Consider the following 20460-nt stretch of genomic DNA (forward strand, 5'->3'; position numbering starts at 1 on the left):
ACTACTTACAATATTTATACTACAAAATGACGTAGAATATTGCATAAGTTTGCGATTTGGGATGGAGCTACTGTTAAACCCTATCACAATAGTTGGCAGTTTGCATCTTAAAGTCCCCAAGAAATAAAAACTAACCTTATGATTTTGTTGATTTTGACATTGCCAATTTTGTGGTGAGCAATTCATCTTAAAATATTTTTCATGCATATTTCTTTGGTTAAAATGTGAAACTCATAATTACTGATAAATTAATCTATTTTGTTTGTAAAAAGAAATGCTTTTACTATATGTTATAAGATACTTCCTGTTTAGTCACTTCCAGTTAGTCCTGGCTCTGTGTGAAAGCCATGCCAGACATGTGCTCTCACAGACAATCTAAACCATCTGCTTAAAATCATCATAGAGGCAATGGCGTAAGTTTATGTTTTGTACATTAGACATGTTTAGGACAATATGTCAGTGATTATTTTGTAAAAAAATATACAACATTTTCTAAGTTTGTTCGCTGTTGTAATTCCTACTGCAAGCAGAACTGTAGTCTATGTTATGGTAGTTTATGTGCAAATATCTGTCGAAACACAATTTCTGAAAATTGTTGTATTGTTTTATCGAAGTTTTCTCCACAAATGCTAATAAGAAGAGTCATGGTAAATGATCAACCTTACTATGACTCTGTCTTCGTTGACTATGGTTTAACTCGGTGTTTAGTCAGTCACAACATGCTGCACGAGAACACTACTAGATTCATTGAAATCTGAAAATGAACTTCCTGATTGTTTTTTTCATTTAAATTGTCACATATATCTTAGGAATTGGGCCTGGCTAACATATTTAACCACGCAGCTCCAACTGTCAGTTTTAAAAACGAATAGAAATGGTGAGGAGGAGGTGTGTGTTGGGTTATAATAATAACTCTCCAAACCCTTTCCCTCATCTTTCTAAATGAAATGCCTACTTTAATACATCCATTCAGCTCGCAGTAGAAATTCAGTTTCTACAGGAACTTTGTCACAATACAAAAAGCAGCTCCTGTTTCATTGGGACTTTAAAAGCTGGTTCACATACATCTAAATAAAACTAAAAAGAAGAGTCACTGCACATGCTCAGTACTGCAGCAGGAATTTACAGGGGTTTAGACTTAAGACAGTTGAAAGTAAAGTTTGTTTTGAGTGGTTCTGCATTCTTCTTGAGGGTAAGTATCTGATATGTACCTGCTTGTAATGACTGTTGAATTCTGTATATTCGTCAGTATGACATTTATCCTAACGTAAAAATTCATTATTGGTGCATTCTGGGGCAACGCGGTGGCACAGTAGGTAGTGCTGTCACCTCACAGCAAGAAGGTCACTGGTTCGAGCTTCAGCTGGGTCAGTTGGCATTACTGTGTGGAGTTTGCATGTTCTCCTTTCATTCGTGTGGGTTTCCCCTGGGTACTTTGGTTTCCCCCACAAGTCCAAAGACATGCGGTACAGGTGAATTGGGTAAGGTGAATTGTCCGTAGTGTATGTGTGTGAATGAGTGTTTATGGTTGTTTCCCAGCAATGGGTTGTGGCTGGAAGGGCTTCCACTGCATAAAACATATGCTGGATAAAATGGAGGTTCATTCCACTGTGGCGACCCCAGACTAATAATGATACTAAGTTGAAAATGAATAAATTAATGAATGAATAGTGCATTCTGACATAATTAAACGCTATCTACGGCTAACTTTGATGTAAAGTCGCACACGCCAGCAATGCTTTTTTTTCTATTTGTAAGTTAACTCTTTGCTACTGTTTAATACTTTGAACATTTTATAACTAGACATTTTTCACTTTTCAAAGACAGAGTTATAAAATGCCACATAATACCTCCCAGCTTATTAGACACTGCAAACATTTTCAAGTACAATCTGATACAGTCGACCATTTATTTAAAATGTCTTAAAGGGTCACGAAACACCAAAGCACATTTTTTTGAGCTGTTGACAGTCATATATGTGTCCCACGCTGCTATAAACACTATTAGGACACATATATATCACTAAAAAGTGAAAATTGGTTGTTTTTTTTTATTTTGAGCAAATTCGTTCTTCCTGTTTAAAACGAATTTTTAAAGCTGCATCACGGCTATTAGATACGTGTGTGTATTTCAGTGTGGAGACTGCATGTCTGTACATGCGTGTGTATCGTGACATCTTTGAGTCTGCAGCATTAATTTATGAGAAAGACTTAGCTCAAACCAATTAGCGTGCTCTATTGTATATGCGGTGCAACTTCATTAATATGTATGACAGCCTTGAGGACTGTTTGTACCTGTACAGTGTTCAGACGGCAGTTGCCAAAACAAGTGGAAGAACAAGAATTTGTAGAAACGGGTCGTCAGTGTTGCGTTTATTAATGTGTTGCAACAAAGATTTTGTTTTCATTTTGCCGATAGGAGAACGCAGCTTGATTCATATGTGAATTACAGTGCATGTGGCAGAAATGCGTTTGTAAGGAACATTTTTTAACTGAGAGCTTTTTGCATATGGAAATGTTGAAATCTGGATTTGCTTCTTGTCTCCTTTTAAAAAAAGACGCGGCTCCAGTTGGTGATGATTGTCCTGTCGCTACAGATTTGTTAAGTGTGTGTGATCAGTGCCCTTTGTTTGTTCCTTCAGATGGCAAAGTTAGTACGTATTGTCAGCAGTACACTAAAAAAAAAATATTCAAACATGATTAATTGGATTAACTCATTTTTTTTCATTAAGTGGTTGTAAACAATTTATTTGGGCTGAATTTAAACAAACAAATTAAGTTGAACATTATTAGATTTAATTTGTTTGTTTAGATTCAACACAAATAAATTGTTTGCAACAGTTCTGCATGCAACACTTTTTTTTCAGTTATTAAAGACTGACCTTAGTTAAAATGATTTAGTTGCTAAGTTTACAGTACGTTAATATCACTGCAAAATTATAGTACAATATTATAGGCTGAAAGATTTGCTGTAAATTCTGCTCTCCGAATGAAAACATGTAAACACCTTAATTAAACTATTCCTTTCGTGTAGGATTTTCGCTGCATTTTGTGACAGAATTTTTGATGATATGTTACCTACCGAGTGCATTGTAAGAATCAGCTCTTTGGTTTAAATCATGTTTAAACTTTGGGGATTCGAATCAAAGATTCGAACATGATTCACATAGAATTATTTAAAGCTTACACTTAACTTAAATATTTGTCCAGCAAATAGAAGGTTTAGTGTAAAGCAATTCTGTATTATATTATTACGTGGCCAACAATAACAATATAAAAACAGTATCTAATTATTTAATGAGCAAGGTAGCAGTATCTGAAGCTGAGCCGTTAACTTATAAAGCACACAAAACACCAACACTGATCTTATAACGAAACAAAAGTTTATTGCTACTCTATAACACAAAGTACTAATCTACGTAAAACAAACAAATGCACATACATACACACACGCACACGCAGTTTAAGGAGAGTTTTGACTGAGTGGATTCAACTACTAGCCTTTGCTAAGTTATTAGCATTGCAACCTGAGAGAAACCATAAAAGCAGAGAATTTCGCTATTCTTTACTACTTAAAGGGTCACGAAACACCAAAACACATTTTTTGAGCTGTTGACAGTCGTACATGTGTCCCACACTGATAAAAACACTATAAGGACACCTATATTTCACTAAAAAGTGTAAATTGGTTGTTTTTGCGTTATTTCAAGCAAATTCGTACTTCCGGTTTGAAACAAATTTTTGAAGCTGCGTCACGGTCATGACATAATAGCGTGTATTCCAGCGTGCAGACTCGGCGTCTGTGCCAGAGTGAGTCTTATTACGTTTTACAGTGTGTTGCATTAATGCATGAGTAAGGCTTGGTTCACACCAATCAGCGCGCTCTATTGTGCAACTTCATTAATATTCATTAGTGTCAACGTGTTTACACCACAGAGACGCCACGTTGTGTTGGCAAAACAAGCGTGAAGTGTTGCTTTTATAGTTTGCTGCCATTAAGTTTCGTTTTCATTTTCTCTCTGTGAGAGCTCATCTGGATCACGTGTGGATTAACAGTGTACGCGACGCTCGACAACAATAACTTACGTGTCTAAGGAGGAACATTGTTTACCTGAGAGCTGTTCTCATCTGCAAACGCTGAAATCCGGATTCGCTTGTAGTCTTCTCTTCATAAAGACGCGGCTCTAGTTGCTGGTGATTGTCCTGTCTCTACAGATTTGGTAAGTGAGCGACCAGTGCTCTTTGTTTATTCAGTTTTTCGTATCGAATTAAGTTAACTATTCCACTGAGTGCAAACATGTTAGCACCGCATTTTGTGACCGGAATAACACACGCGGCTTTCTGACGCTACCTGCCGTGTGCATCTAAGTTTCCGGGAAATGCGGAGGTTTTTTTCTCTCATTCGCCGTGCGGTATCAAACATTGCATGAAAAATACACACTTAGAGCAGATCCTCTAATCAAATACCGCGTTTGTCGCGAGGGGCATGAATGAATTCCCTGAATGAAAGAGCCAAACTGCAGTTAAAGTCCAACATTTAATAATTTGGCAAATAATTCGACTACAGATGTCCATGTAGGTTAAACACCATCACTTTCTCATGTGTGTAATTTGACTGAAACTCGCGCGTGCCCAAATAGACACTCCCACACCATCCCACTTTAGTTCCTCCGACACTCCCCCCTAAACAGAGCTGGACACGGCCACTTTTCTGACTTTTTCCAAAGTAGAGGTGTGAAAACACCCTGCTGAAACGAGGGGGTTTCATGCCCCTTTAAACATAATTCACAACAGATTCAGTAATGGATAGAAACCTTGTTTGTGCTACTTGCGTTCTGATGTAATTTTGGTTTCCTCGACTGGTCCAAAGGGAAATCCCGGCGAAGCTGATTGGTCAGCGTAGCAACTTCAATGACGTGCTGGAATTCCTTCGACGGTGAAGAGGGGTTTCCTTACTTTCAGGGAAGCTTGGAGTCGGTTACTAGGGATACGGATGTTAGACAAGGCGGCGTTCGAAGTCCTTCCTGGGTTCCTGTAGTTATGATGAGTTTCAGAGCTTGGATGGGTTGACCTGATGGCTCGTAGTAGTACAAGCAGTTTGGGGGTCAAGCCGGCAATAAGTAAAGGTCACGGTGTGCTCCGTGATGTAACGAGGCTTCCAGCTAGGCGATGTAACGGCCACGGCACGAGAAGAGCGACGTCCGGGCAGCGACGGCGGTGACGACTGGCAAAGATGACCAGCAAAAGACGACGATGAAATTTCTTAGTTCAAAGTTTTATAGGCTTTGGTAGAGGCTGGGTCTACACAATACTTGTCCAATCAGAGAAGGTGCGGGGTGGAGTCACACCCCAATTCTGCCCTCTAGGAGGCCGGGTTGGCACCTGGTGTGGGCGCTGCTTTGATTGCAAAGTTGTTAAAATAAAGACTCATAACATGGACATCTTTCCTAGTATGGTTTCTTCATATAAACCAATGCATTTAAATTGTTCCTAGCTTTCAATCAATACCAAACATGAAGTATTTCACAAACATTCTGTAGATTTCATTTGTCACTAAGGGGTAAAACTCAATAACTATCTATGACAGTTTTGTTAAACACATGAAACATGTACACAAAAAAACCTACAGAAACATAAAGCAAACGTACATTACTTAAATAAACTGTTTTACTTAAATGTCCATTAAACTTTGGAAGCGTTTCTGATCGCTTCTGTGTCTGCCTGAGAATGTGTATTCCTTGCAGACGCCAAAGGACACGCGAACCAAAAGGTACTTCTCAAAAACCGGTTTGGTGGGTTTTTGATTGTAGAGCCTCTTATTGTTTTAAGGTGTAAAGTTAATTAACACGCAACTGTGATGTTGACTGGCTAGTCATCCTGTGGATTGCCTTTTGCTGGGTGCCTGTGGATTGCTTTAAAAATGAAATCAAAGCTCAGAAATGTAGGCACCAACCAATCTTTTGAGGATAACATGGTCTGTGGCTTGTTCAGTTCTGGAACGATCCGTTGACTCCCTAGAGCATCTAAGTTACAGAGAAATGTGGAGGGTTTTTTTTTCATCCATTTGCCATGCGGTATCAAACATTCCATTAAAACTACACTCTCCAGCTGTTCATCCTCGCATCCAATATCTCATTTGTCAAGGAGAGCATGCATGAAATGTTTCTGAATGAAAGTGAAAGTGCCAAACTGCAGTTAAAGTCGACAAATTAAGAATTTGGCCAATAATTTGATTACTGATGTCCATGTAAACACAGTCTCTTTCTTTCTCTCCTACGTCAGTTTGTTCTCTTGCCTCTGTAAATATCAGTGCATGCCCAAATGGAAACTCCCATTTTTATGCAAATCTTCCATCTTTTCCTCCCCCGACACTACCAACTATACAGAGCTAGACACACCCACTTTCCTGACTTTTTCCCAAACTGGAGGTGTGAAAATACCCTGCTGAGACAGTGGGGGGTTTCATGACCCTTTAACAATTTTCAGTTGCAGTAGTTAGGATTGAATAGGTATGCTTGTTCAATAGAAGAATAAATAATGCTTGTAGTGTTTTTTTTCCCTTGCCCTAGAGAACACATTGCTGTAAATTAGTTGTAGATTTGCAAATTAACCTCTATGCTTTTTTTCCACAGTATACATTTTTCTCTTTTTTTTTTTTTGCACAAAAAGAGAACACATTGCAATATTGGGTTGTCTCTTCACCATGCTTTTGTTTAAAACTCACCTTTATTACATGGTAAGTAGTTTGTAGTAGTTTAACACTCACATGCATGCAGTAAGGTTTAACTAACTATCCTTAATTACTGAACTTTCTTTTTCTTTCACTTGCAGTGACAATAATGTGGCAGTGCAGCCTATCTACCCAGATGAGAGCTCTGCTGGTCGGGCTGCTCATCAAGCATCTCCTGCTGGATCTAATCTCACTATATTCATTAAACATGAAATTTCATTCATCTTGTTGTCTATATCTAACGACATATTCCCCGACTTTGGTCATTGGAATCTATTACTTGTTCTTAGGTAACGTGTTTTGGCTGAGCGCATAGATAGGTTAATAATTAATAGAACCACGTAGCCTACATTCTGTATATTGACTGATCGCTTGCCTTTATTTCCTATGATGTATAAACTTATTGTCTGTTATACTTTTATAATGGCCATTATCAATTATTAAAACTAATATTCAGCAAAAAAGAGGGTATGTTTCGTATTTTCACTGAAATTGAAAGGAGGCAGTTGTTATAGGCTCCGTTTTGTTATAAATATCCACACAGGGAAGATAACGCTCATAAATGCAGCACAATGCCTCAACATTTCTGCTGTCTGTTCAGTTGCTAATATAAATGAAAAAAGGCAGTTCCTTAAATCATGTTTTCATTTTATTGAGACTGCAGCCTTGATCAAACTTGTGACATCTGAACTTAAAAGGATGCAGGACTGAACTGTGTGTAACGTTAGGCTACTTAATATTGAGGAAAATCCCCAATCAGATTGTCGGCAGCCCCGCCTCCGTTTTAGATTTCTCCGTTAAGACAGAGCAGCAGCGTTTTAGAATTAAAACAGCGTCTCCTGCGTATCCAAAACGCTTCGTTTTCGGCACTCGAAAACTCCAGCATAGTGTGGACGGGTGGCGTAACCGTGGCAAAACTTATGTGTTTTAAAACGAAAACACATTAGTGTAAACGGGGCCTAAGGTTGCAAGTTTTGTCATCACAAACATAGCTAATTGATCCTTCCAACAAACATTTGCACACTGCAAATATATATATATATATATATATATATATATATATATATATATATATATATATATATATATATATATATATATATATATACATATATATATATATATATACATATACATATATATATATATATATACATATATATATATATATATATATATATATATATATATATATATATATATATATATATATATATATATATATCATATGGTTATATATTATATGGTTATAGCATTTAATGATTTTAATTTATAGTAGGTTATTTATTAAGAAATGTATCCTTACTGTACATTACATGGGCCTGTGGGTTAGAACATTTCTGCAGTGGTTTGAATGTGTTAAAGTTGTAAAAGTAGATTTTCAATAAAAAGAAAGAAAAAACAACAACAGTATCCTACTTGTATTAGAAGAATGATGAGTGTGAGGCTCTGAAACTAGAAATCCTGGCGCAAATGGGTGAGTGTCTGGTAAGTGCTGTACAACAATTCCACTCATGGATCTTCTATAATAGCTCACCCAATAAACCTCAAGCAGCCCAGGTAACCCGGTTAGCCTGTCTGTGGCTTCTCTGTCATAACCCCAGCACACTCCAGGTCGCTCAAAAAATAGTTATTAAGAAACTGCTGTGGGCAGTGGCTCCGGGAACTAGTGAGTATAAAGAATCCAGCTAGTCTGGCGGCCCTAGTGGAGGCGTTGGAACTGGCATCAACAGTTCTGAGCCAGGTGAATGAGCCCATGCCCATAGACCCAGCAACTCCTGGTACAGGCACCTGGCTGGCTGGATGCATTGTACATCATACAGTTCCCTCTGGTGCCCTAGAGATAAAAGTAACAGTAATTGGCAAACCACTACTCGCTACACTTGACACCAAAGGTTCAATCATTCTAACGCCCCATTCACACGGGGCGTCAGCGTCAACGCTTCCCATTCACTTTAAATGGGTGACGTCAGGCGTTGCTTGTTGCTGAAGTTGGGACTAGCTCAACTTTTCAAGTGCCGACGGAAGCGTCAGCCAATCAGATCGCTGTATGCAAATACACCAGCTAGACAGTGGCCTATTGCTGACTGAATTTCATTGGCTGATGCTTCTATGACGATCGTTTCAGCCCCATCTTCAGACACGCCTTCAGTCAAGCGTTGACGCTGAAATCCCGCGTGAATGGGGCGTAATGCAGCCTGGTATGATGCCAGCCAACTTATGAGGTAAAGCAAAGATACCCATTACCTGTGTTTACAGTGATACAAGATTTGGTCCTGCACAACAGGTCACTATAGCACCCAATCCAGGTGCGTGGTCACTTAATATGTGGGTGGTAACCATTCTACTTAACTGGCCACCTACATCAAGAAAAGAAAACCATGCCGTCGCCCCTGGGCTTGACCATCACGGGACCGCCAACCAGTGCAGATGTTAACACATTCTTGGTCTAACCTGTACCATGATCTCTTCCAACAGATAACAGCAGGGGGTTCCTTTGCCAAAGCACAGAGAGATGAAAGGAACGGTTGATCTCAAGTGAGAGTAATAGACAATAAAAACAGATTATCAGTGCCTCACTCCCTCCCTTACTTTGCTATCAAGAATGATCTGCTGTACTGTCGCATAGCGGCAGGGGAGAAAAAGACATTCCTGGTGATACCAAAATACAAAGTTCCTAAAATTTTAGCATGTTTCCACCATATGGCCTGCAACTTGGGAGCCACGGACACCACCCAATAATTTTGGGATTCAATTTCACTGGCCAGGACTGGAAGCGGAAGTGAAAAGGTACTGCTGGGTATGCCCATTCTGTAAGTATACACCCCCACACCGGCCTCCCCCCAGCCCTTTGATTCTACGTCCCTTCATCGAGGTACCTTTTGATTGGATTAGACTGGGTCTGATAGGTCCACTACTGAAGTCTACTCGGGGACACAAACACATCCTCGTAGTCTTGGATTATGGTGGACCTCTGCCACCTCCTCAAGTTAAAATGGAGTCGGAGATCAGTCTACCAATTCTAAACTGATGGGTTAGTAGGGAGGTTTAATCAGACATTGAAGAAGATGCTTTGTCGAGTGGTGGCAAAGGAAGGATGCGATTGGGACATTATGATACCGTCAGTGTTATTCGACATGCAGAACACATCACCCTATATAGGACTGTCATCGAGCAGATACGTGACATGAGGGAGTGAATTGACAGAGTAATGCCTCTAGTTCGATAGCACCTCTGCGAAGCTCAGTGCAAAGTTTCTGGCTACCTGGAAGGGTCCTTACCTGGTCATCGATCTTGTTGGGCCAATGAACTACCGAGTACGTCAGCCGGAACATAGGCAAGAGGACCCATCATTTACATAGGAGAACAGCTGTCCCTCTTCCAGAAGAAAGAGCGCCAGGCCCTGGTCAGTCAGCTTAAGGATGTGTTCAGTGAGAAGCCAGTGTGGTCATCGGTCATCCATCATGACATTAAAACACCTCCTGGAGTCATCATTCAGCAGAGGCCCTAATTGGTAACCAGAAGCTTGCCAGCAGGAGGTAAAAATATGTTGAAATTGGGGTGATTGAGCCATCTCGTAGCCCGTGGTCCAACCAAGTTGTGATGATACCAAAGTCAAATGGCACCCTCCGCTTCTGTAACAACTTCAGGAAGTTAAATAAAAACATCCAGCTTTGACAGGTATCCAGTGCCTTAAGTGGATGAACTCCTGGACTGATTTGGTAGTGCCAGGTTTATTACAACCTGACAAAAAGATATTGGCAAGTTCTCCTCACACATGAAGCAAAAGTAAAGACTGCGTTCCCCACTCCGGGGGGCTACTGGCACTACCAGTTTCTTCCCTTCGGCCTGCCTGGGGCTCCAGCCATGTTCCAGAGGATGATGGACATTCTGTTAAGACCCCACCAAGCATATATAGTCGCCTAACTGGATGACGTAATTCACTCAAGGTGTTGAGAGGAACACCTTACCTGCCTACAGAGGGTGCTCCTGAAACTCTGGCAGGCTGGACTCACAGCCAGCCCCAAGAAATGTTATCTCGGGCTCGCAGAGGCAAATAGTCTGGGATGACTTTTTGGCCGGGAGCTGATCCAGCCACAACAATTCAAAGTCGAAGCCATCCAGAAGACACTCCAACCCACCACCAAATCCCAGGTATGTGTCTTTTTGGGTTTGGTGGGCTACTGTCCATGTTTCATTCCCATTCAAAAGGCTACTTTGAGGCAAGCTGTGAAGATGTAAGGCAACATGCACTAAAAACATCTGTTAATGAGCAGTTTGCTTATTTTATCATTCACAAGCATTTTTAATTTATTTACAGTTATGAATTGTGTTATGGGATATTGATCTCTGCTCTGTCAAATTTTAATATTTAACTCCACAGTTTAACAAAGTGACTTTTCATGATATTTTATCAGTTTGAAATAATATAATGTATATAAAATATATTCTAGTTTTTTGTACCTTAATATAGAACACCAATCTTGACAATTTATCACTTTATACTATTAAAACTCAGTGCATAGGGTCCTGACAATTTAGGGGGCCCTGTGATGGGGAAAAAGAGGGGCCTGTGCAAGCCCACAAACCCCACCCCTCCCCCTCTGTCTTTAGTTTGTCCATCACACTATCAGAATGACAACACCCATATAAAGTGTGAAGCTGAGACATATTGGTCTTGTAGCCTTCTTCTAGTTAAAATTACAGTATATGAGAAGCTGCATGGAAAAAGGAAGTTTGATGCTCAAAAACTTGGTGGTTTACGGAGACTCTTCATATATGTTTAACACAGTGAAAGCCACCTATTATATGGCACTAACCCACCCCTACCTCACATAAACCTGACAAATTTTGAATGTTAAAATACCACATTGATTATGAATTGTAAATGTTTTAAATTGAATCGATTAGAGGAAGAGAGAGAAGAGGGCATATAATCAACGACTGATTTACTTAAATTTTAAAAAGAATTTTTCAAGGATAATTTCACGTCATTTTGAGTTCAGTTGTTGAGCTGTTTAATTGTAAGGCCATTTGAAGTCCATTCAGTGAGATATGCTTGCCAAACTTTTGACTGTTATGTTCGATACTATCCACATGCCAGATGAGTAAACACTGGATCAGGTTTAAACAACCTCATAAAGCCATTCATTCATTTTGTTTTCTTTTTGGCTTCGTTCCTTTATTAATCTGGGGTCACCACAGAAGAAAAAAAAAAAACAGCTATTTATCTAGCACATGTTTTATGCAGCGGAATGCCCTTCCAGCTGCAATCCATCACTGGAAAACATTCATACACACCCATACACTAAGGTAAATTTAAGCATACCCAATTTACATATTTCAGTGGTTCCCACCCTTTTTTTTTTGCCTGAGACCCCCTTTTCCCCCAAAAAATATTGTAAGGCCCCCCTCCCCATTTAATAATGTTATTGCTCATATAAGTTTGCAGTAGGTATGTGAAAAAAAAAAAAGACGGTTTATTGTTTATTACTATATCGAGATATGTTTATGCACAAATAATAGCCAAATGTAAAATATTAAAGCAAAACATCAGTAGGCCATTTGTATTGGGTACACCTTATTAGTTTGAATGAAAAGGAATGTGATGTTGTTGGTTTTAATTCGTTTTCTATTGCAACACTCCAAAAAGGTTTTGAAAACATTTCTCTGAGATTTTTGTCCATATTGACAATAGAAAGATGCTTTAATGAGATCTGCTGACTGTGGAGTCAATTTATGTCTAGTGAACTGCTGTCAGGTTTCAAAATGAAGTGAGTTTTGAAACGTGGTGCACTGTCCTGATAAAAGCAGACTTTAGATAGAATGAACAGTTACTTGAATTATTGCAGCTTTTCTATCACATTAAACAAGTCTGGTGATTTTTATTTTTTATTTTTTTTATTCAAGCTCTAATGTCAACAAGATGTTTTTATCACACTATAAAAGCGTTTAGTTACTTTACTTTAAAAAAAGTGAGTTTCCCATTGTAACTTGGAACTGTGATGTAGACTTTTTTATAATTATGCACATAATTTGATTACACTTATTTGATCTCATATTTCATAAGGGACACTAAACTGAGATCCTGACTCTCTGTGGTCATTTTAAAATCCCAAGATGTTCTTAGAAAAGGGTGTGTCCCCTGCATCCTGGCCTCCATCCATCATTGCGTCCTAACCATTTCCATAGCATAACTGGCTTCATTACTGTGTTTCCATCTACCAATAAGCTGGTGTGTGGTCTGGCACACACATGCAGGTTAATGCGAATTGTGGTAGAATTAGAGACATTGTGTGAAGTAAGCTTCTCTGATGCTCTGATATTTGCTGCAGTGAGTAAGGAAATACAGCTCATCCTCCACAACTCCAGTAGAGCAATGTTGACACAGTCTGAGCTCTGGGCTCCTCCAGCTACACTTGTGTCGGCCCGTCTCCACACTCAGTACCGGCTCATCAGCTTTCTCTGACCAGGGCTCTTAATGTTGGTCAGGTATGGGGCCAGTTCATAACCAGGTTTAATCTGGTTGAAGCACGCCAACTTTTTTATTTGTTGTATTTTATTTTGCCAATTGAGTTTATATTCCTCAATTATTTATATTCCTCAATTCTTCAATATAATCTTTTCTATTTCTTTAGTCTTTATATGTTGGGACTGGGTTTGTGAATTTAGATGGTGTTTTTTCACTAGATAGAGCATGGGGTTGCTGTGTTTTTCTATATTTGAGGGCCTGCTGATGGTAGCTCTCTGGGCTAGAGTCAGACAGATGGAGCCAGAACTTTCCCTGCTCTCTTCTGGATTTCTGAGAGCAGAGGGAACCTGCCTAGTTCTGCTCTGCAACCAAGGCTAGGTGTGCTTCTGTAAACTCCGAGGATGTTTTTGCAAAATTCCAGATAAAAGATTTTAACTGGAGTTTTTCCCAAGATTTATAGTTTAAATGTGGGTCCCCGTACAGCAGGACTGGCTTTACAATGGTGTCACATATTTTCAGCCACAGTTTAATGGGTGGGTTAAACTTAAACTTAAACTTTTTTTAATACAATAAAAAGCCCTGCGTGCCTTAGCAGTCAAGTCTTTTAGAGCTTGACTGAAGTGTCCAGAAGCTGTGATTGTCAAACCCAAATAACTATAAGAGGTTACGTGGTCAAGAATTGTTCCTCTGATTTTAAAAGTGTGTCTTTTTTATCAGCTAGACAAGGTTTTTAAAGAAGATCATGATCTTGGACTTCTGCATGTTAAAGGGCAATGCCCAGTCTGTGCTGAACTCCTCCAAGATGGAGAGACTGTGGTGAAGACCTTGGTCAACCGATAACAGCAGCAGATCGTCAACATACAGGAGACATCTGATCTCTCTGTCCTCCAGGCTCAGGCCTGGACTACAGGACTTCTCAAGTGCTGATGCCAATTCATTGATATAAATGTTAAATAGAGTCGGGCTGAGACTGCAGCCTTGATGGACTCTTTACTCTGAGTGAAATAATCAGTTCACTTATTGTTTATTTTTACACAACACTTGTTCCCATTATAAATGTCCTTTATTATGTCATACTATTTTCCTCCAACTTTACTTTGTAAGAGTTTTAGGAAAAGCCCATTGTGCCACACCAAATCAAAGGCTTTTTTAAAATCAATGAAACAGCAGAATATTTTTCCATGTTTTGTCTGGTGGACATGTTTAAGAATGAGTGATTGGAGTGTATAAATATGATCTGCTGTTCTTTTTTTAGGCATAAATCCAATCTGACTATTATTTAAAATCTTGTTTTCCTGTATGAACCCAACCAGTCTATCCTTAATGATTGAGCAGAATAATTTCCCCAGGTTACTACTCACTGTGATGCCCCTATAGTTATTTAGGTCATACTTCTCACCATTTTTAAATATTGGCGTGATCAAATTCTCCTTCCAAATTTCTGGAAAATGTCCCGATTCTAACAAGAGGTTGAATAATTTCAAGATGGCGTTTTTTAATAGAGGACTGCCTGTGTTTCAGCATCTCATTAGAGATTCCATCTGAGGCACAGGACTTTTTATTCTTTAGAGTTTTTAATTTTTCTGTTAACTCATTTAATTGTATTGGAATATCTAAATGGTTTAGCTGCTGATCTTTAATAGTATTTTCTAATATATGTAATTGGAAGGTCAGATGTTTTTTGTTTTTGGGTCAATTCTTTTTGTGAATATAGCTTTTCGAAATGTTTGGTCCAGAATTTTGGGTCTTGAATGGGAATTTGTTTCGAATCTTTGGATTGATGTAATTTTTTCCATAATTCCCAAAACAAATTTTGATCGAAAACCTCCTCAATTTGATGCAATTTTAACTTTAAGTGATCAGCTTTCTTTTCTTTTAATAGTGATTTATAAATTTGGAGTGTTTGTTGGTATTTTCCTCGTGTGTGTGTGTCTCTGTTTTTTATTTGACAATTGTCTCAATTCTTTTCTTGTATTTTGACATTCTTTTTCAAACCAGCCAGCTGTAGTTTTTCCTTTTTTAGATTTGTATTTCAGATTTTTCCTCAGAGTTTTTTGGGCAACTGTTGAAAAAAATATTGGTCAGCTGTTCGGTTGCTAAATTTATAGTTTGTTCCTCTACCAAATGGAGTCAGTATAAATGCATTGATCATGTTCTCCACTTGAGTGTTGTGGAGCTCTGCTTCATACTGGGCAGGACTGTCTTTACTCCAGATTAATTTAGGTGGCAGGGGATGCGAGAATAGGCAGGCATTCTGTGATCTTTTCAGACTGAGAACAATGTGGCTGTGGTCTGAAAACGGCAGTTTGTGGCATCACTGTAAAATAGTTAATTACTGTGGTCAATGTCTGTTATGGCATAGTCTACTGTGCTGACCCCTAGGTGTAAACAATATGTTGGTCGACTCAGAGAGTCACCCTTTGTTCTGGCATTCACTATATGCACCTAGGCTATTGCAAAGCTGCAGGACTTTTTCCATGTTTGTTTATGATGTTGTCTTAGTTTTGCCTCATTTTATCAAAACATGTTTGGTCATATGTGTAAGCCAATAGTATATTTGTTGCCGTCTGAAGGTGGCGCAAAGATACATGTCCTCACCTAAACATAAAAGCTCTTTTTTAATTTTTATCCAAATATGTGTTGTTCCTTTTTTTTTACAGGCTGAAGAATATACCACCACAGGTGATCTTTAAACCAAACTATAATTCCTCCTGAATCTCTTCCATTTTTACCATTAGGCTGTTTGATTTAAGGGACACAAAGCTCTCTGTAGTTTGGGGGAGTGTGGGAACTAGAGTCTAAACGACTCCATGCCTCAAGTAATATAATTATATCTGTATTATCTACAATATTTACAAATCAGGGTAAGTAGTTTTCTCCCCAAAGGCTGAAGAGAACATTCCTTGAATATTATAACTTGTTATTTTAAAAGAAGCCATTGAGTAATAGCGCAATTAACAGAATAATGTACGAGCTTATGACCCGAATAAATAATAATAATAATAATAATCAAATAGCAGTAATAATAAATATAAATACAATTCTATAGGTCATTTCATGACTATAAAATATACAATGACTAGATCATTTTTACAGACTACATATCCACTGTAAATCTATCCTAATAAATTGTTGCAAATCATTTTCAGAATTTGTTTAATCTGTGTAAGGTCACTGTGGTCAGATCCACTTCTGTGTGCCACTACAGTGGTGTAGCTGTCCGCTTAGTTGACGGAGAGATGCTCTATCCACTCTTCGTGGCTCCAGGGTGTTTTTTGAGCACTGTTCAGGTTTGATGCCTTGATAGTTTTTGCGAAGTCTCATGCCCTCTTGGTGGATGTGTATATGATCATATAGGTGTGTATATATATATATATATATATATATATATATATATATATATATATATATATATATATATATATATATATATATATATATATATGTGTGTGTGTGTGTGTGTATATATATATATATATATATATATATATATATATATATATATATATATATATATATATATATATATATATATATATATATATATATATAGTAACTGTTTGAAAAATAAATGGTTTACATAAGACATACACAGCTGTGGCCATTTTCATTTAAGTAATAAAAGAGATCCATTTGTATAAATGTTAGTGTGCTAATTTAGCGAACCTATTGTAAGGAAACCTCAAACTTTTTATAGCTACACTGCATGGCATCTTGAAGCCGTTTTTTTTTTTTCTTTTAAGCATCATTCATGACAAAGCGGGGGCTGGATTGCACTGACAAACTTTACTTCCTCAGTATTCAGAATCAGAGAGAAAGACAGGCAGTCTGTATAAACAATTTATTTTTCTTCATCTGCAGGTCTGTTTCATCTGCATGATGCAAGTCTATCTGGGTGAGTCTCACTTTTTTTATCAATGAACAGATGCGTGTACAGAGATGTTTTTTTTAATTTTTAAGGAAAAATAGAAGAATAGAGTTTTGGAAAAAAATTCAGGTGATATCTGGAACCAACTTTAATATTGTGCACAAATATTTGGTCAAATAGGTTCTTTATTGATGGCCTCCACCCATCATGCAGAAAACATGCGCAGGTGGAAATTTACAGTTAATAGGTAAAATTTCTTTAAAAATATTTAATTTTAACTAAATCATTGTTTTCTTTTGTAAAAGGTGAACTAGCTTTAATGTCCCAGAAATTGCTGCGTCTTTTTAACACATGTTTGGGTCAAATATACACTCTAAAAAATATTGCTTAGACCAAACAAAAAAAATCAACGCAACAGTTTGCATCAATATTTTCAAGTTACGGCAACATCTAACAAAATGAAGTTCAGACAGCAAACTTTATTATGTTAGCCAAATTATCTTTACCTCTTCAATCAGAGGTATTTTTACATAGCATAACCTCAATTTTTTTAAGTTGAGTACTTAAAAAATTAAGTTGTTCCAACTAGCTTTTTTTTATTAACATTTAAACAAAAACCAGTGTTATGTACTTAATTACCATAATTATACATGCTAGTTTTCAAGTTTAGAATCTCAAAAAAATTAAGTAGCTGAAATAAAATTTTTTGTTTGTTTTCATATTATTGTTAATTTAGGTGCTTGTAAGAAATACATTTTTAAACAACAGCAATTTTAATTTCAGTAACTTTTTATTTATTTAGAAACACAGTTTTCAGTGTTTTATTTTAAATATTGCACTTCTCAAAGTTTACAAAACACAAATGTGTACTGTCTCACAAATTATAAACAAACTTACCCGTCAGCTTTGCCTTCAAAAATGTGCATGCATGCATAGCTATGCCATCACAATGAATTCCAACAAAACAAGAGTTATAGGCATTGATACACTTAAAGCTAACTATTAACTTATAAATTGTACATTTTACAAACTACTTGTTATTAGCTAACCTTAATTGTTAAACATGTAACATTTGTATTATTATAAACAAACATATGTAAATGCCACCATTCATATAAACAGTATGAAATAAAAAGATCAGCATGTGGACTTCAAAATACAAAACAATATAGTTGCAACATAAAGAGCTAAATGTACTTTGAAATAAGTAGAGGCTTCAGAAAATGCTGTTCTTGAGAGGCATTACTTTTGCACTGGGCTTCAGTCCATCAAGTTCAAGAAACAGCTTATGAAACACTTAACAAGTATATTTAAGCTCCTTGGGGTAGCTCAGATTCAGAGCACATATTATCAGCAGAGCACAACACCTTGAGATATCCATTCCAATCAGGATTCTGATTCCCTCAACAATGATGGTTCCCGTCTTGTGGTTTAATTCCATAGTTGACAGATCACCAATGATTCTTGTGTATTCTTGTAAAGCAAGATAAAAAAAAAAATAGATTAGCATGATAGAGATAATTAAATTTATAATTACTTCAGTTTTTTATTTTTACTTACATTTGATTTCAGTTAATCTCTGGAAACTTTGTTTTATTTTACCCCTTACATGGTCATGCACCCAGCTACTCAATCATAAGAATAATTCGTTTCACAATGTAATTTAAATGGAAAAGTGAAACGCAACAGTCATACCCATTTTACAAATCTTTCTCATTATTGTCAACATCTGTTTATTGAACTAAATAGTACATTGTTATTATAACACAGAGCTAGGTAAACCCAGTGTGTGTGGTCAATGTAATATACCTACACATTAAACTAAAAGAGAGCAGTCATTGAGCATATATTTTGTCTTGTATGTTTCCACTGTCAAGGGAAGATTTAATTTTAATTTTAAAACATTGTAATACTCACAGCAAACTCCTTAAAAAGATCCTCTTCTTTCTCTCCAAGTTAGACAACAAGACAGTGAATGGCTACTTCTCTCCATACTTCAACTGCATTGTTCTGTTTAATTAGAAAAATATATATCAAGATAAAGTACCTACAGTAAATGAATATAGTTTTATCTGAACAAACAACTGATGGCAACCTGACAATTTAACACAAATCTAAACTAGTCTATTGTGTACAAATTATTTACAATACCTCAAGAAGCATATCCTTAATCCTTCTGATTCTTTCCCCTTTAGCTCCTCCCCTTGATGAGGCCAGGTCCATTAGTTTTGCGGTGCATTTGTCAAGTTTGGCTATAAATGTGGATTCAAGACCTACAGTGGTTATCCTCTTGAGTTCTTCATTTATCTGTAGAAAAAATAGAATAATTAAATAATGGAATAATTGCATACAATGTGTAACACAACAAATAACATGTAATATGTTATTGTTGTAAGAAGTTTTTAGCATAAATAACTTCAAGATGATTTTCTCGCAAAATTGTGAAACTAGACTAAAAATAAAACTAAACTTACCTGTGTTGCATCTGATAATGCAGGCCAGCGCTCCAAGATATCCCTTATTTCTTGCCCATTTTATCTGCAACAACTTGAAAATTGTTAATTTTTGTTACTTCATGCAAAAGGTTTACATTACATAGATTTGTGGACTGTAAGATGGGCTTTACAACCCAAGCAGGACTGTAAAATACCTTTGATGATGGGTCCAGATGCTGATCGAGATTATAAAATTTAACTCTTTAACAACCTCTTCTATACACCTGTAAGATACATTAAAAGTGCTCTCCAGTTTTAGAAACAACAAAGCCATTTTTTTTCTATGCAGTTTGGCAGGTCTGTCACATCATTATTGTCATCTTGACCTTCATCAGACAGCTCCCCACTTTGACCTTCCACATCACTGTGTTGATCTGCATTGAATGAACATACATACCTTTTTATTATGTCTGCCTTGAAGTCATGCAATGAGTGAGGAGTATGTTTTCGGCTTCTGTGGGAAGCAAATGTACCATAAATGTTAGTTCTGAAATTGCAGTTCTGAAATACACAGATGACAGTTTCGTGTTTTTTTTTTTTTATTTCTATGGAAATTGTCATGGCATTGCAACAAGGACAAGTAAAATAAAAACTTTCTGCAAATCTGGAGGTTTTCTAAGTTTGATCTCTTGATAAATGTGATCTAAGGCTGCCCCATGTTCTGAAAAAACACAAACAATCTTGACAGAGGCATTGAAATGGTTGCCCACAATTACCATGGTGTAGTCTGTAATGTTTTAGCAAAACTATTTATGTTGATGTTTAAAATTCAAAAACAATGAGGGGGAAAACAGTTCACTAAAAATTATTAGTTTACATTTTATTTTTAAAACTGTGGAAACATAACTAGTTCAGACGTAGACAAATTTTAATGTCATGAGCAAAATTTTGTAATA

General features: G+C 37.1%; 1 protein-coding gene and 1 long non-coding RNA gene across 9 annotated transcripts in view; one reads left to right on the forward strand and one right to left on the reverse strand.

Annotated features, from left to right (window-relative positions):
* Positions 1-321: 321 nt before the first annotated feature.
* LOC137490062 (adhesion G protein-coupled receptor E3-like) overlaps positions 322-20460 on the forward strand; it is a 150662-nt gene continuing 130523 nt past the window's right edge. For 3 of the 8 annotated variants that reach the window (XM_073945020.1, XM_073945026.1, XM_073945028.1), the window contains exon 1: positions 17004-17096. In XM_073945020.1, the coding sequence (XP_073801121.1) occupies positions 17078-17096 (19 nt within the window). In that variant the 5' untranslated portion in view covers positions 17004-17077. Of the gene's footprint in view, positions 414-17003; positions 17097-20460 lie in introns of those variants that run through there. The other 5 variants (XM_073945018.1, XM_073945023.1, XM_073945025.1 and 2 more) reach the window with 3 other exon arrangements.
* LOC108182850 (uncharacterized) lies at positions 17841-20023 on the reverse strand. The gene is made up of 6 exons (XR_011010831.2): positions 19962-20023; positions 19720-19788; positions 19544-19616; positions 19221-19376; positions 18987-19079; positions 17841-18542 (listed from the first exon to the last, which is right to left on the reverse strand). It is a non-coding gene; the product is annotated as an uncharacterized lncRNA (long non-coding RNA).

Source organism: Danio rerio, chromosome 3, assembly GCF_049306965.1.
Source record: "Danio rerio strain Tuebingen ecotype United States chromosome 3, GRCz12tu, whole genome shotgun sequence".
In the NCBI taxonomy this organism is placed as follows: domain Eukaryota; kingdom Metazoa; phylum Chordata; class Actinopteri; order Cypriniformes; family Danionidae; genus Danio; species Danio rerio.